Source organism: Urocampus carinirostris, chromosome 8 (assembly GCF_059441175.1).
Source record: "Urocampus carinirostris isolate Australia breed hairy pipefish chromosome 8, RoL_Ucar_1.0, whole genome shotgun sequence".
NCBI lineage: Eukaryota > Metazoa > Chordata > Actinopteri > Syngnathiformes > Syngnathidae > Urocampus > Urocampus carinirostris.
The window spans coordinates 32,558,503-32,572,057 of record NC_142356.1 but is presented as its reverse complement, the minus strand read 5'-3'; the positions used below and the strand labels follow the sequence as shown (position 1 = coordinate 32,572,057).

The 13,555-nt window shown below is 38.8% G+C and overlaps 1 protein-coding gene across 2 annotated transcripts; it reads left to right on the top strand.

Annotated features, from left to right (window-relative positions):
- The first annotated feature begins 445 nt into the window (after window positions 1–445).
- On the top strand, window positions 446–13,239 carry LOC148361667 (arsenite methyltransferase-like). Of its 2 annotated transcripts, XM_088342414.1 has the most exons (11): window positions 446–606; window positions 874–907; window positions 2,082–2,209; window positions 2,293–2,443; window positions 3,716–3,852; window positions 3,934–4,003; window positions 6,681–6,762; window positions 6,840–6,971; window positions 8,899–9,038; window positions 9,459–9,581; window positions 13,019–13,239. In XM_088342414.1, exons 1-11 carry the CDS (start codon window positions 590–592, stop codon window positions 13,124–13,126), a joined length of 1,122 nt encoding a protein of 373 aa, XP_088198540.1. In that variant the 5' UTR covers window positions 446–589; the 3' UTR covers window positions 13,127–13,239. The 2 variants fall into 2 exon arrangements, with proteins under 2 accessions (XP_088198540.1, XP_088198541.1); XM_088342415.1 differs by lacking the exon at window positions 9,459–9,581.
- Window positions 13,240–13,555: the final 316 nt, after the last annotated feature.

Below are 13,555 nucleotides of genomic sequence, written 5' to 3'. Positions count from 1 at the left end.
CTTACTGAGGATAAGCGGTGCAGATAATGGATGGATGGATGGATGGACTCGACAGCAACAATCATAGACTTTTAAATACTCTGATCTGATACTGTACGAAGTTTTTCTGCAAACCCAAGCATTTTTTATGAAATTTAATGAATCGGCCTTAGTATGTATATGCGTGTGTGTGTGTGTGTGTGTGTGTGTGTGTATGTGTGTTTGTGTGTGTGTGTGTGTGTGTGTGTGTGTGTCTGTCTGTGTGTGTGTGTGTGTGTGTGTGTGTGTGTGTGTGTGTGTGTGTGTGTGTGTGTGCGTAGAGGCTGCAAGTTTTAGTTTTAGACCCCTGCCCTCAGTGCACAGTTTACATTGTGATGATAATGGAATAACGGGAATATGTTTGTATTCAAAGATCCATGAAAAGAAGTAAGAAAAAAATACACTCAGGAACCTGGAAACGATTGCGTCAAATGACGCGCAGATCTTGCTTCAAAACAGGAAGTGAACGCTGAACTTTGGATCTGGACTTTCTGCTCGTCTCCAGTCTACTGCGCTGCAAAAACGCAACATTCTGCCCAGTTTTCTGGACAAAACTCATTTATTACCTGCAATGGCTGATAAAACAAGGTACCAACTTGCTTCGAACATCTCTTTCAGCTGAGCTGTAATAGCACCGAAAGCCTGAACCGTTTTCTTTCCTCCACCTGTGTTTAAATCTGAATATTACCACGTTTGGTGACAAAATTCTGCTAGCAGACACATATGACAACCTGTAGATTTGTATAATCTTTTTGAAAAAAACATCCCGAATATTAAAAAACAACTCATACCCACTGTACGTGAGATCTTGAATTATGTAATATATATGTAATGCATGTAATACTCTTGTTAAAGGTACGTGGATACCGAGGTTCACCTGGATGTTAAGGTAAGAGATTAAATGTATGTATTTTTTTTGTAATCTTAGTGTATTAAAGGGAACTTTTCTTCGACTTTTGCTAGGAGTTGAATGAGTGTTTTTCCGTCCTTAAATTAGGGTTCTACTTGTGATTTAATCATAACCTTAAAGGGACAGTGTGTAATATTTGGTGCCTTTTAGTAGTACAAAAATATCATTTTGGAAAAAAAACAACTACATTCATTTGAATACTAGGCATAAATACACGAACTATCCTACAAATGTTCTTTTTTTTAATGAAAAATCCTAGTGAAATCCATACCTAGTAGTCACCGCCATGTTTGTCTGGGGTTTTGCCATTCAAAATTTGACCACTAGATGGCACTATATTGTGCAGCGCAACTGAAAACAAGTACAGTACAAAGCACAAGGAAGAATACAAATAGGCGGCTCAACGTGACCAAATTGCCATTTTTCTTGTCTTTGTTTTCGCCAACTTTTCGTAAGCTCAGTAGCCTAGATGGTAAGGCGCCCGCTTTGAGACTGGGAGGTTCGGGTTCGCGCCCGGCCGAGTCATTCCTAAGACTTAAAAAGTGGTCGGCGGCGCCCTCTCTTGGCTGCGGCTGCATCGGGTCAGGTGCAATCGACATTTCGTTCTGTGTACATTGTTACACAGAATGACAATACAAGGAAATTATTATTATTATTATTATTATTATATTATTATTGTTATTATTATTATTATTATTATTATTATTATTATTAGTAAGGTTTTGTTTTTTGGGGGTCGCTGTAGCCTGAGTGCTTACAATTATATCATCTCTCTCTAATGTTAAGTAAAATAAATCCTAATTTCTCGACCTATGGGTACTTAAGAAATAAACGTGTATATGATAGTTCATGTATGCTTTCCTTATTATTTAGAGCAATATTTTTTTTTTTTATTTAAGAAGTTATTTTTCCCCGCACTAAGTTGCTTAATAATACACACTGCCCCTTTAAAGTCCTGGTTAGAGGGGTCCATGGTGAAAATATATTACTAATCATTAGATTCATCAATCAAAAAAGTTGATAAACACTGGATGTCCTGGAAACTATTATTATTCCTCCCTCTTTTTTTTCCGGCACATCCTTCTTGCAGTACTTGGCCCCCTACCATCCATTTGCTTTGTTGTGACATCAATCTCTCGGGATACCTTTGCAGGATTATTACGGAAAGAAGTTACAGAAGACCTCCGATCTGAAGACGAATGCCTGTGTGGCTCCAGCTAAGCCCTACCCAAAACACATCCTCCGTGCTCTCCAGAAAGTCCACCCTGATGTGACTGACAGGTTACTGACAGGTTTTTAAATATTTTTATTTCGAAGTTTACTTATTTTGAAATGTATCATTAGTAATAATCTGGCTCCCTCAGATACTACGGTTGTGGTCTGGTGGTGCCTGAGTGTTTGGAGGGCTGCAGGATTCTGGACTTGGGCAGCGGGAGTGGCAGGGACTGCTATATGCTGAGTCAACTTGTGGGAGAGGCTGGCTATGTCACTGGCATCGATATGACCCAAGATCAGGTAGAATCTCCAAATATAATTGCCATTTTGTCCCTTTAAAGGGATTACAAGACATTTTTTTCTTCAATTAGTCACAGAATGTGTAGTGTTCCTCCCCAAATCATGCAGATATGTTCCAAGATATTCCACGGCCCATGGCTCTCAATAAGTTATTTTCAAAGTAAACAGTTTGACCTCATATCCCCTAGAGCTGTGACGTCACCGGATCACATTGAGAAGCAAAACAAATGGCGCGTCCCGTTGAAAAAGTGACGGCGATTGTAGTAATCAGCAAGTGCATAGTGCTCATTTCTGCTTGGAACTTTGCTTACCGTGTCCCTTGGGGACTACTGACTGTTTTGTCCAAGTGCTTTGATCATTAAAGCTGCACAAGGTAAGTTTACCTGCCTGCCGTGGACAGCGCGCCTTACTTTTTTGCCTTCCCCTCCTCTTGGAATGTAATTGTCTTGCAATCAATTTAATATTGTCCAGATATATTCCTGTTAGCGTGCATGCTCCCAAAGGCTTCCAGTTTTGTTTGGTCTAGGTTAGCCCTGTTAGCAGTCAGCTTGCTGCTGAGCTTCAGTGCTCATTGTTTTTTTTCCCCGGCTGGGTTTGTGTTTGTTGCCGTGGAAGTTTTTTTGTTGTTTGTTCCCGGTTATCCTGGCTGCTTACTGCATGTTTTTGGTCAGCCAGCCTCCCGTTTTTTCTGCCGATCGATCCTGGTTCGTCCTCTAAGGCATCCGGCTAGCCTGCTGTGCTCATTTGGTTTATTTACGGCCGGGTTTGTGTTTGTTGCCGTGGTAGGTTTCGTTGTTGCTGTCTCCCGGTTATCCTGGCTGCCTACTGCATGCTTTTGGTCAGCCAGCCTCCTGTTTTAATGCCGATCAGTCAGCACGAAGCCATTTTTAGCAGCTGGCATGCCTGTTTGTTCCATTTCTGCTGCTTGTCATTTTTTGTACCATTGCTACAATAACCTCTGATCATAACGCGTAGGCATTCACCACAAAAAACTACCTCAACTTTGCCCAAACACTCAAAACCTTTTCCACTCATTAACACATAGACCCATATGTTGACTGGCTTGCTAGGGTGCAGGTGTACTTCACGTGACATCACAGCTCAGGAAGTCAAAGCCAAGACAGACAGTCTTCAAAATGCGTTACCTCGGGGGAAAAAAATTGGAATATACCAATGACATATACAGTATACATCTACTATTTTCTCACATTTTGTATGTTTTAAAATATGGGTATCCATTTAATAATACGTAACATGTCCGATGGTATCTAGCTTGAAGTGGCAAAGAAACATTTGGACTATCACATGAAGGACTTTGGCTACAAGAAACCCAACGTGAACTTTGTCCAAGGCTTTATCGAGGCCTTAACAGAAGCGGGTCTGGAAAAGAACTCTTTCGATATCATTATGTAAGATGTGCTCCTTGCCTGTCACACCATAAAGCTGCGTGGTTGCGGACATTCGCTAATTGTTTTTCTTTCATCATTTAGCTCCAACTGTGTGGTGAATCTTTCTCCAGACAAAAAGCAAGTCCTGAGTGAAGCCTACAGTGTGCTTAAGGTACATGTCAAGTCACATGTATAGCCGGAATGCAATGCCAGGAGAAGATCATTGGTTACTTCACCTGGGCTGATTTAGTATAATAATTATACATTACATTGAAAAGGATTTTTTTCCAGACATAGTCATTCAGCTGCTGTGCATCACCATTTTTAATATAGTTTAGAAAAAAATGGTAGTATTTATTGTTTTTTTTTTAAACAACCAATCAGATCATCAACTTATCAAAGTCTATCCATTCAGCAAAAAATACATTTAATTTAAAATAGATTGAAATAATCAACTTAAATTCAAGTGCTTTAATAAACAATAAAATAAAAATTATATAAATCAAATAAATGAATGAAGCACATGTAGCACCAAGTAGGACATTTAAAGCCCCTACCGATACTTAACAAGCTCTGCAAGCAGAACAAGCTAGCCTTTGAACTCGAACAAAGGATACATTGCATATTGTAAATGGTGTTTGGCACCCTTTTGAAGGGGAACATGCTTTTGATGTGCGGCCAGGAGTGCTCCTCCTCTTCTGTGTTTTCATAGTCGGTATTGCTAAGCGTCATTTTCGATCTGTTTTATCCGTAAACAACTTTTCCCCCACTGAAGTTACAAATATGGTCGTATGACGAGGCTGCCACGTTTGATTTTGTTATACATGATAGAGCCTGCCGGAGGTCTCCGTCATAATAAATGCCCCTTAGCGGAGACAGACAGATGCGTACTTTCGTGGAGGGGATTTATCAAGTAACTAAGTAATGACTTTAATGTTGCCTAATGTAGCGTAAAAGTACCGTTTTTTTTTTCCACAAATTTACTCAAGTAAGTATAACGGAGTAAATGTACTCACCTCTGCACTTGGTCAATAATTATATAGGCTTAACGGGTCAAGGTTTGATTGTTTATTGACAGCAGACTTAAGAGTCATTGGAACAATACCCAAGGAGATCATGTTTACTGATTAATATCGTCACTGCAATTCTAAAAAATATTATATATTTTTTTCAAGGACATTTTAAAGTTTTACTTGAATGGAATATGTGTTTGAAAATTAAATTAAAAACATAAATAAATACTGCTGGTTATGGCACACAGCCCACTTGCTTACCTTTGCATGATATTGTAATATTTTGAGATGGGGTGTTTGAGTTTTTGCCACAAACAGTATTTTCAAAAGAATAAAAGAAAACATTGAGTTGATTTGTAATGAATCAAGAATGTATTACAGTTTTGTTTTTTAATTAACGCAAAATGAAAGAACTTCATCACAATATTCTAATTTTCTGAGACGGTCCCGTATATGTGTGTACAGTAATCCCTTGGTTAGAGGGGACCAGAACCCTCCACGAAACATGAAAATCCATTCATAAAAGCCCATGAGGGTCAAACTTACCTTGAGATGACTTTAATACTGACTAAGAGTATACGACAGTAGCAAAGTAACAACTACAGATCTACAAATCAAAACACAGAACACATAATTGCAATTGAATGAATGATTGTCATAAAAACAAAGTTGCACAAAATTGGAGGGCTTCTTCTTCCAGTGTAAGAAAGCATTATAAATAGCGACTGGCTAACTGCATTCTAGCATCGCATATCCTTGAACCAAGCCAGGTCCCCGCGATGATTAAAATTTAATTGTCCCGAATGTAACGGCTTCTTACAAGTTGTAGCTCCAGGTCATCCGTTTCATAGGTAAAGAATCTGGCATTGATGAGGTACAGGCCATGCAGGGGGAGCTTGTGAGGGGTTGTTACGTAGCTTAGCTGTTACATTAGGCCTGACCTTCAGCCTCGCTATGGCCTTCTCTCCCGCCACCGCCTTAGTCCCTTCCTGGGCCTAATTACAATCCACGGAGCACCCTTTGGTGATCACCGTTTCTTTGTGCTTTTCTTTGTGCTTTTCTGACTTTCAGAGTCTGATTGAATTGATCTTTTCAATGAAACGAAACGCTTAAATACTAGCTGTAGCTGTGCTTCGCAGTCTGTTTCTGGTGTATTACTCATTCATGTCACGCCCACCCAACACACTCACATACAACCTGCCCCTTGTGATAGCATTTGCTTTGTACTATCTGCTTAGAACAGACCTGGGCACTCCGGTCCTGGAGGGCCATACGTCCTGCCAGATTTTGAAGTTTGCTCTTCTTTAACTCAGGTGATACAAATTATAACCTCGTTAGCAAGCTAGCAAGTGCTCGTTAACGATACTGGTGATTGGAATCACCTGTATTGGATCAGAGAAACCTCAAAAATCATGCAGAACATACGGTCCTCCAGGACCGGAGTGCCCAGGTCTGGCTTAGAACATCAATGTCAATAAAGACGATCCATTTCAAAATCTCCGAAGCAGTGTACCAGCAATAACTGAAGCGTGGAGTAGCGAGGATTACTGTATATGTGAATAGGTTTTATTATTCTAACTGATAAATATTTGCAGTATACACTTAAAATACTGGTTGTGTTTATTGTAAAGATGACATTGATTCAGAATGAAACCCATTTTTTATTTCACAATAAATAAAACCCCAGAAAAATGCAAATTCACTGATTCCCTTTTAATGAGAAAGTGGCGGTCCTCTAACCTTTTCGTAACACAACTTTCAATTATATCCTCGCAAATTCTTACAGGTTTTATTTGAATTAACCACGTACTGTATTTGCTCTATTGACGATCAAAGGATGGCGGTGAGCTATACTTCAGTGACATCTACAGCAATGAAAGACTACCTGTAGGAATCAAAAACCACAAAGTCCTGTGGGGTGAGAACTTGTGACCCTCTACTGATGCACAATAACTTCAGGCTACTTGAATATCTCTGTTGAAAATCTCATCACAGGAGAGTGTATAGGCGGTGCACTGTGGTACAAAGATCTGCTGCAATTGGCTGAGGAAGTCGGATTCAGTCCTCCACGGCTCGTGAGTGCCAGCATGGTCACTGTCGACAACAAAGAACTCCAAGCGGTTTTGGGTGAGATGCGTTTTTGTCTTAGTACCTTGTTAGATTGTCTCATAAGAAGAAAAACCCCTTGAAAAAAATCATATCAAGCGCACACTGTTCAACAAAGCAGTGTTTCTCAACCTTATTTGAGCCAGTGCTCTTTTTTTATATATAAAAAAAAAATTCAAGAACCTTTGTCTAACGAAAATGATGAATAATTAATTTGCGGCGTGGTTTAATTATTTTTTTTCATCGCTTTTTGTATGTTGCCTAGCTTTACAATGTATTTTTACAATGTATTTTTCATTTGTGGTCACCATATGGCTCAGGAGGTAATAAAGCATTTTGGTTAATTTTACTGTAAATTTGGCTTTTACTATATTTTTAACCTATTTTTTTAAACATTGTGCTATATATTGTTTTTCTAAAAAAAAATCACCAAAATAATAATAATACATTTTTATATCCTTTGTTATGCAAGTATCACAGAAAGTACACGATTAAGGCAAATTAAATTAGGTATTCATGTTGAAGTTAACGAGATTTATTCATCCAAATCTGTGTGGATTATGTAAAGGATTTCACAAATGTTCAATATGCTCACAGCCTGAGTCTGAAGCATATTTTGGGTATAGTCTCCAGCACATTACTATTTTTTTTTCTTTTTCTATAAAAATATCAATCTGCATTTGAGTTAGTACAGGACCAAAACCCTGTGTTGAGTTTGCATGGTCTCCCTGTGGCTGCGTGTGTCACCTCCGGGCACTCCAGTTTCCTCCTATATTTCATGCATATCGGGTTAATTTGCCTATCCAAATTGTCCCTAGGTGTGAATGAGCAAGTATGATGTGTGCCCTGCGACTGGCTGGCAGCCAGTTCAGGGTGTCCTCTGCCCATTGCCCAAAGTTGGCTGGGTTAGGCACCAGCACCCCCGCAACCCTACTGAGGATAAGCAATGCAGAAGATGGATGGTGTTAGTACAAGGAAATGCATATTATTATCATTATAATTGATTAGTAATATTCAATGGATATCCATTTTTGAGGCACTTAGGACTTAACATTTGCAAAAGTGATCAACACTAAGGGCAGACAAGTGGGACTTTTGATGCTGGAGGTATCTGGCGCAAGCTCCCATGTCTTGTCATTTTAATGCACAGATCAGGACTCTTAGCTATAGTTGATCCTGCTGCCTGGGGGCAACCTTCCTCCAGCAGCACGTTTAAAGATACTAGTATGATATTACTACACATACCACAAAACAGTAAGTTCTCACCATGCACACTACTAAGTTATTGTTATTATAATAGATACTCGTATTATATCGTATGCTGAAAATATGTGGAGACAGCAATGATGTGGTGGTGATGATAGTGATGATGATAAAGTGACTATGCATCCACAAAACCTGTGTAAATGTATATTCGTGAGGTGTTTGTTATATGTAAATGCGCAGGAGATCCGGCTGTAAGACACAATTATTAAGGAAGTCAAAGTGGTAGGATTAAATAAGCATATGGTTCTTCCTATTCCTTTTCTGACATTTTACGTAAACACAGTTTTTGTTTTTTGACTTGTTTTGTCTTATTTTTGTTTTCTCGTGTTCTAACTTAGGTTTCATTCATTCTTTCAAACATCTTTACTACATTTAATTGTCTTGAAAATAAGAAAATTAAATAAAATGAACAAAACTGTTTGCGCGATTTTTACTTTACTTTTCTTGATAAATTGTGTTATTTTTTGTATTCATTATATTTTCCTGTACTACCTCATGAGCAAATTAGTGTATAAAAAGAATAATCTTCTGCCACAAACCGATATGCATGAATGTTACATATACTGGAAGCTGAGAAACATTTGCAAGGGAAAATTTCCTAAATCAAGTTGTCACAATACACTGGCTGAAAAACACCAATATAAACAATATTCTGTGTTTTCCCCTTTTCCTTGCCTCACAGGGAACTTCAAGTTTGTCTCTGCTACGTACCGCCTGTTTAAAGCCCCAAAAGGAAACTCAAAGGCTTCCAAAGTTGTTTACAATGGCAACATTACCGGAGCGGAGGACTCATTCCAATTTGACTGCCAGTACACATTCAAGGTCTTTATGCTACGTCTCGCCGTTTTAAGCAGGGTTGGGTAGGGTTACTTTAACTTGATTGCTTCCAATTACTTTTGGATTACTCCAATACCAAATATGCTAATAAAAGACAAAAGAAACTAAATATGAATAAAATGATGACTCACAACACATGGTAAGCTTTCTCTCCTGGCTTTGATCTCCGGCAAAACTAACAGCTTGCCAACATCATTTTTGCCGTTTCATGTATTCCGTTACTCCCCAAGCCTCCACAAAATGTAGTCATTTTATTCACATTTAGTTTATTTTGTCTTTTATTAGCATATTTGGTATTGGAGGAATCCAAAAGTAATTGAAAGTAATCAAGTTAAAGTAACCCTACCCAACCCTGGTTTTAAGTCAAGTCTAACGACTTTGGAACCAAATACTTACTTGCTGCAGGCTGATCAAGCGGTGGAGGTGGATGGAGATTTAGCCGCTATCTTGACCCACTCTAGATTTGCACAGAACTTCACTTTCCAAACTTCAACAGGCGCCTGTCAACCTTGTGCAGTCAGTCGGAAGGTTAGAAGTATTTCACTAACTGGAGGCCATATCAGGTCCTCTGCATTACCGGAGTATGAATTGCACATGCCAAAAAATGCATGCTTAATAAGTGAAAAACCAATACAAGTCGCAACAAGACTATGAATTGCATTTTGAGGGTAGTTGAATTTGATCAAATCAAACACCAAATACAGACACGTCTTCTAAAAAGGCAATTTAGAATTTAAAAAAAAAATAGAGAACAAAGGGCTGATTAAGTGTACGGTATACTACCGTTACATGATTGACATGCCTGGTAATGTCAGCAGTGACGTAACATATTAGTAGTTATTCAGATAATTCAAGCATAAAGAACATGCTTACCAATACTATCAGTTTCACTCCAAATCACTAAATCCAATGAAATCTTCATCTTCTGTGCCACTTCTACCGATAAGCCGCTTCCTCGTTCCCCTTCTACGTCGCTTACATCAGACTCATCTTCACCTCTGCTTCTTGCTAACTTCAAACTTACTTTCTGCTGCGCGATTACAGATTTCGGCTGCATATTTCACTATCTGCAGAAGAGAGCGCCCTCTCGTGTTCATTGTAAAAACTACATGTGAAATGATATATTGATAATAGAAATTTAAAACTCAAGGATATATCCATCCATTATCTGCACTGCTTATCCTCAGTAGGGTCGTGGGGGTGCTGGAGCCCATCCCAGCTATCTTCGGGCAGTGGGCAGGGGACACCCTGAACTGGTTGCCAGCTGGGGCACACAGAGACAGACAATTCGCTCGCTCATTCACACCTAGGGACAATTTGGACCGGCCAACTAACCTGACATGCATGTTTTTGAAATGTGGGAGGAAACCGGAGTTCCTGGAGTAAACCCACGCAAGCACAGGGAGAACATGCAAAACTCCACACAGGAGGTTTGATCTCATGACCTCAGAACTGTGCCGCACACGCGCTAACCACTGCTCCACCGTGCTGCCCCTCAACGATATAATGTGTTAATAATTTCCCATATAGGTTGCACTTGGAGTATAAGTTGCAATTCTGGCCAAACTAAGAAAAAAAACAAAAACTGCTAATTATAGTCAGGAAAATACTATATTTGTGTTGCTTATTAAAGCAAGTCATGTTCATCTTTTATTTTATTTTTTTATTATCATTAATATTTTTTACCTGAAATTGAGGCCAAATTTCAGATTGTTATGACAACAAGACTAGGCAACTAATCTCAATTTGTGTCAGTTTATCTCAGGGGTTGGGAATATATGACTCGCAGGACTGGTGTGGCTCTTTTCGTGAGTACATCTGCTGCAGAGATAAAATTCACTTTTTTAAAGCATTTAGGCCAGGAGTGCAATACTGTGTTTCGTCCACTACCAGCAAGGGCGCTGTAGCGCTTCTCTACCTTTAAGCTTGGGAAGAAGAAATGTCATTCAGTTTTTTTTCTGTGTCTCTTAGCCAATGTTCAATATGCGCACAGCCTGAGACGGTAATAACTTATAAGTCTGAAGCATATTTTGGGTATAGTCTCCAGCACATTACTTTTTTTTTTTTTAAATATAAAAATCTGCACTTGAGTTAGTACAGGACCGAAACCCTGTGTGGAGTTTGCAGTCTCCCCGTGCCTGTGTGGGTCACTTCCGGGCACTCCAGTAGATCACACGTGCAATCTGTCTGCTTTCTACCATTCCCTCGTTATTTTTTAAGTGTATAGTATGCGCAACTTATGAACTAATGACAAATGATAGACGTAGTATAATGTTAAAGTCTTTAAAACAAAAGGGAGGACAAATAGTGGTGGACCTCAGCAATCGTAAAGGCACAGTGTGTCATTTTTAGTGCCTCCTAGCAGTAAAAAAAATCATTGAGTAAACAAAAAAAAAACATTGATTTGTATGCTAGGCAAAAAATAAATGACCTATCATCCCGCTGTTAATTTCTATCCAAACAAACCATAGGTGAAGAAATTTGTATTTTGTTTTCATAGTGGAATCCATATCTAGTAGTCGGCGCTGTTTGTCTGGCATTTACCTGCTACGCAGACATCATTTGGCACTGGTTTTCCTTCACATTAGACAACAGTGCCCTCTAGTGCTCAAATATAACACACTTTGACTTTGAGTAACGGAGACAAATTTTAAGTGGAATATATGTTGATGTTGAACACAGAGTATGGCTTTATTATTAATTGAAATATTTTATGAAATCTTCAAATGTCAAATAGTGTAAGAATGCCCTGAAGAATTCGCTTTTGTCCGGAGAAAAGGTTTGGCAGTTTTGTTTGAATTTGTCTTAAAATGAATAATGATAAAGAAATCAAAGATTTGGTTTTATGTCACTTTGAGTCAAAAAGCTTCTCGACCCATGGTCTATCTTGACAATTTGTAATTGAATCGATTTTAAACAATAAACCCCACCCAACACACTTGTTTAAACTAGGTTTTATTGATCAAAAAAATACATTCTGCATCTGTTTTGATGCAAGGGTAACAGTCATTGCTTGTGGAAAAATCTCTATAGCTTCGGATCAACATGATTATCTGCTCTAATTAACTAGTTATGAACTCTTGTTTTTTTCAAGTTATAGATAAGTTTATTAGGTTTATCTAGTACAACTACAATTGCACCCTGCTGTTAGTTCTTTTGACTTTTATGCATTGTTTACATCATTGGCACAATCAGACATATCATATTGCTGTTCTTTGATACCCACACCATTTAGGGCGGCGCTGCTTTTGTAACCTAGGAGATTTAATAAAAAGATAAGGCTCCGGGGAGGGCTTCTTAGTACAGGTTGGAATTTCTCATCTGAAGTTTGGGCCTGCTCCTGTTCTCCCTGCAAGTTCAAAATCCATTCAGTCTTTCTTTATTTTAATTCATTATATTTTCCTAAAGATTTTTCAAGATTCAATTTAAACTCGTACCTTTAGCAAATTTCAAATCGTCAAATTTTAAAATGACAAATTAATCAAATGTATTCAGTCTATTGGTTAGTGTTCACTGCACACATAACATTCAATAATATCACATTCTCCGGCCACACTCTCATATATGAACCTAAGGCCAAGGTCAAGCAGTTATCTCTGTCATAACCAGACATTGGAGTCACGTTGGAAATCTTGAACAAGAAGGAATACTCTCTTATGTAGCCCATGAAATGCTATATTTGTAAAAATCCGCTTTCATGGCTGTTCCGTGAATCGAAAGCTTAATGCCACACCCGTCACCTCGAATCCAAAACTTAAAAGGCTTTTAAAAAGGGAAATGCTTGTCATGCTTGCATAAGTCCAATCAAAGAGATGTAGAACCTCACCACCATATCAAACAGACATGAAAATTTGTTGGTCATTAGTTAATGAAATGAAAATAGCTAAGATTATTTTTCAGCATTCCGTCAATGTGGCTTATGAATCAAAAGTATGATCCTTCTGTTATTTTCTTTTTACCATCAGGCAGTTTTTGAGGATCCTTTCGAGCTGGCCGTGCAGTTGCCGAAACAGAGTCCCAGTTCGACCACAGGGGGTTGCTGCAATACCAAATCTACAAGCTGCTGCAAGTGACTGAATGAAATGAATGTAGAAACCTAGCATCAATATGCAGCCCTATGTACATTGGTAGATCGTAACTTAACCCTTCAACACGCAGGCGGTCTAATAAATACGTAATAACATAAGTCATTTCTTACTTTATTGAGTTCCTTTGCTTTATTCATCAAAGTTCCTATGTCGTTATGTATTGTTTATGCCGAAGTACTGGTGTTAGGCCAAGGTAAACATGTTTTTTTTTTCACCTCAACATATACTGTACAGGGCAGCACGGTGGTGTGGTGGTTAAGCGCATGTACGGCACAGTTCTGAGGTCATGGGTTCAAATCCAGCTACCAACCTTCCTGTGCGGAGTTTGCATGTTCTCCACGTTCTTGCGTGGGTTTCCTCCGGGCACTCCGGTTTCCTCCCACATTCCAAAAACGTGCATGTCAGGTTAACTGG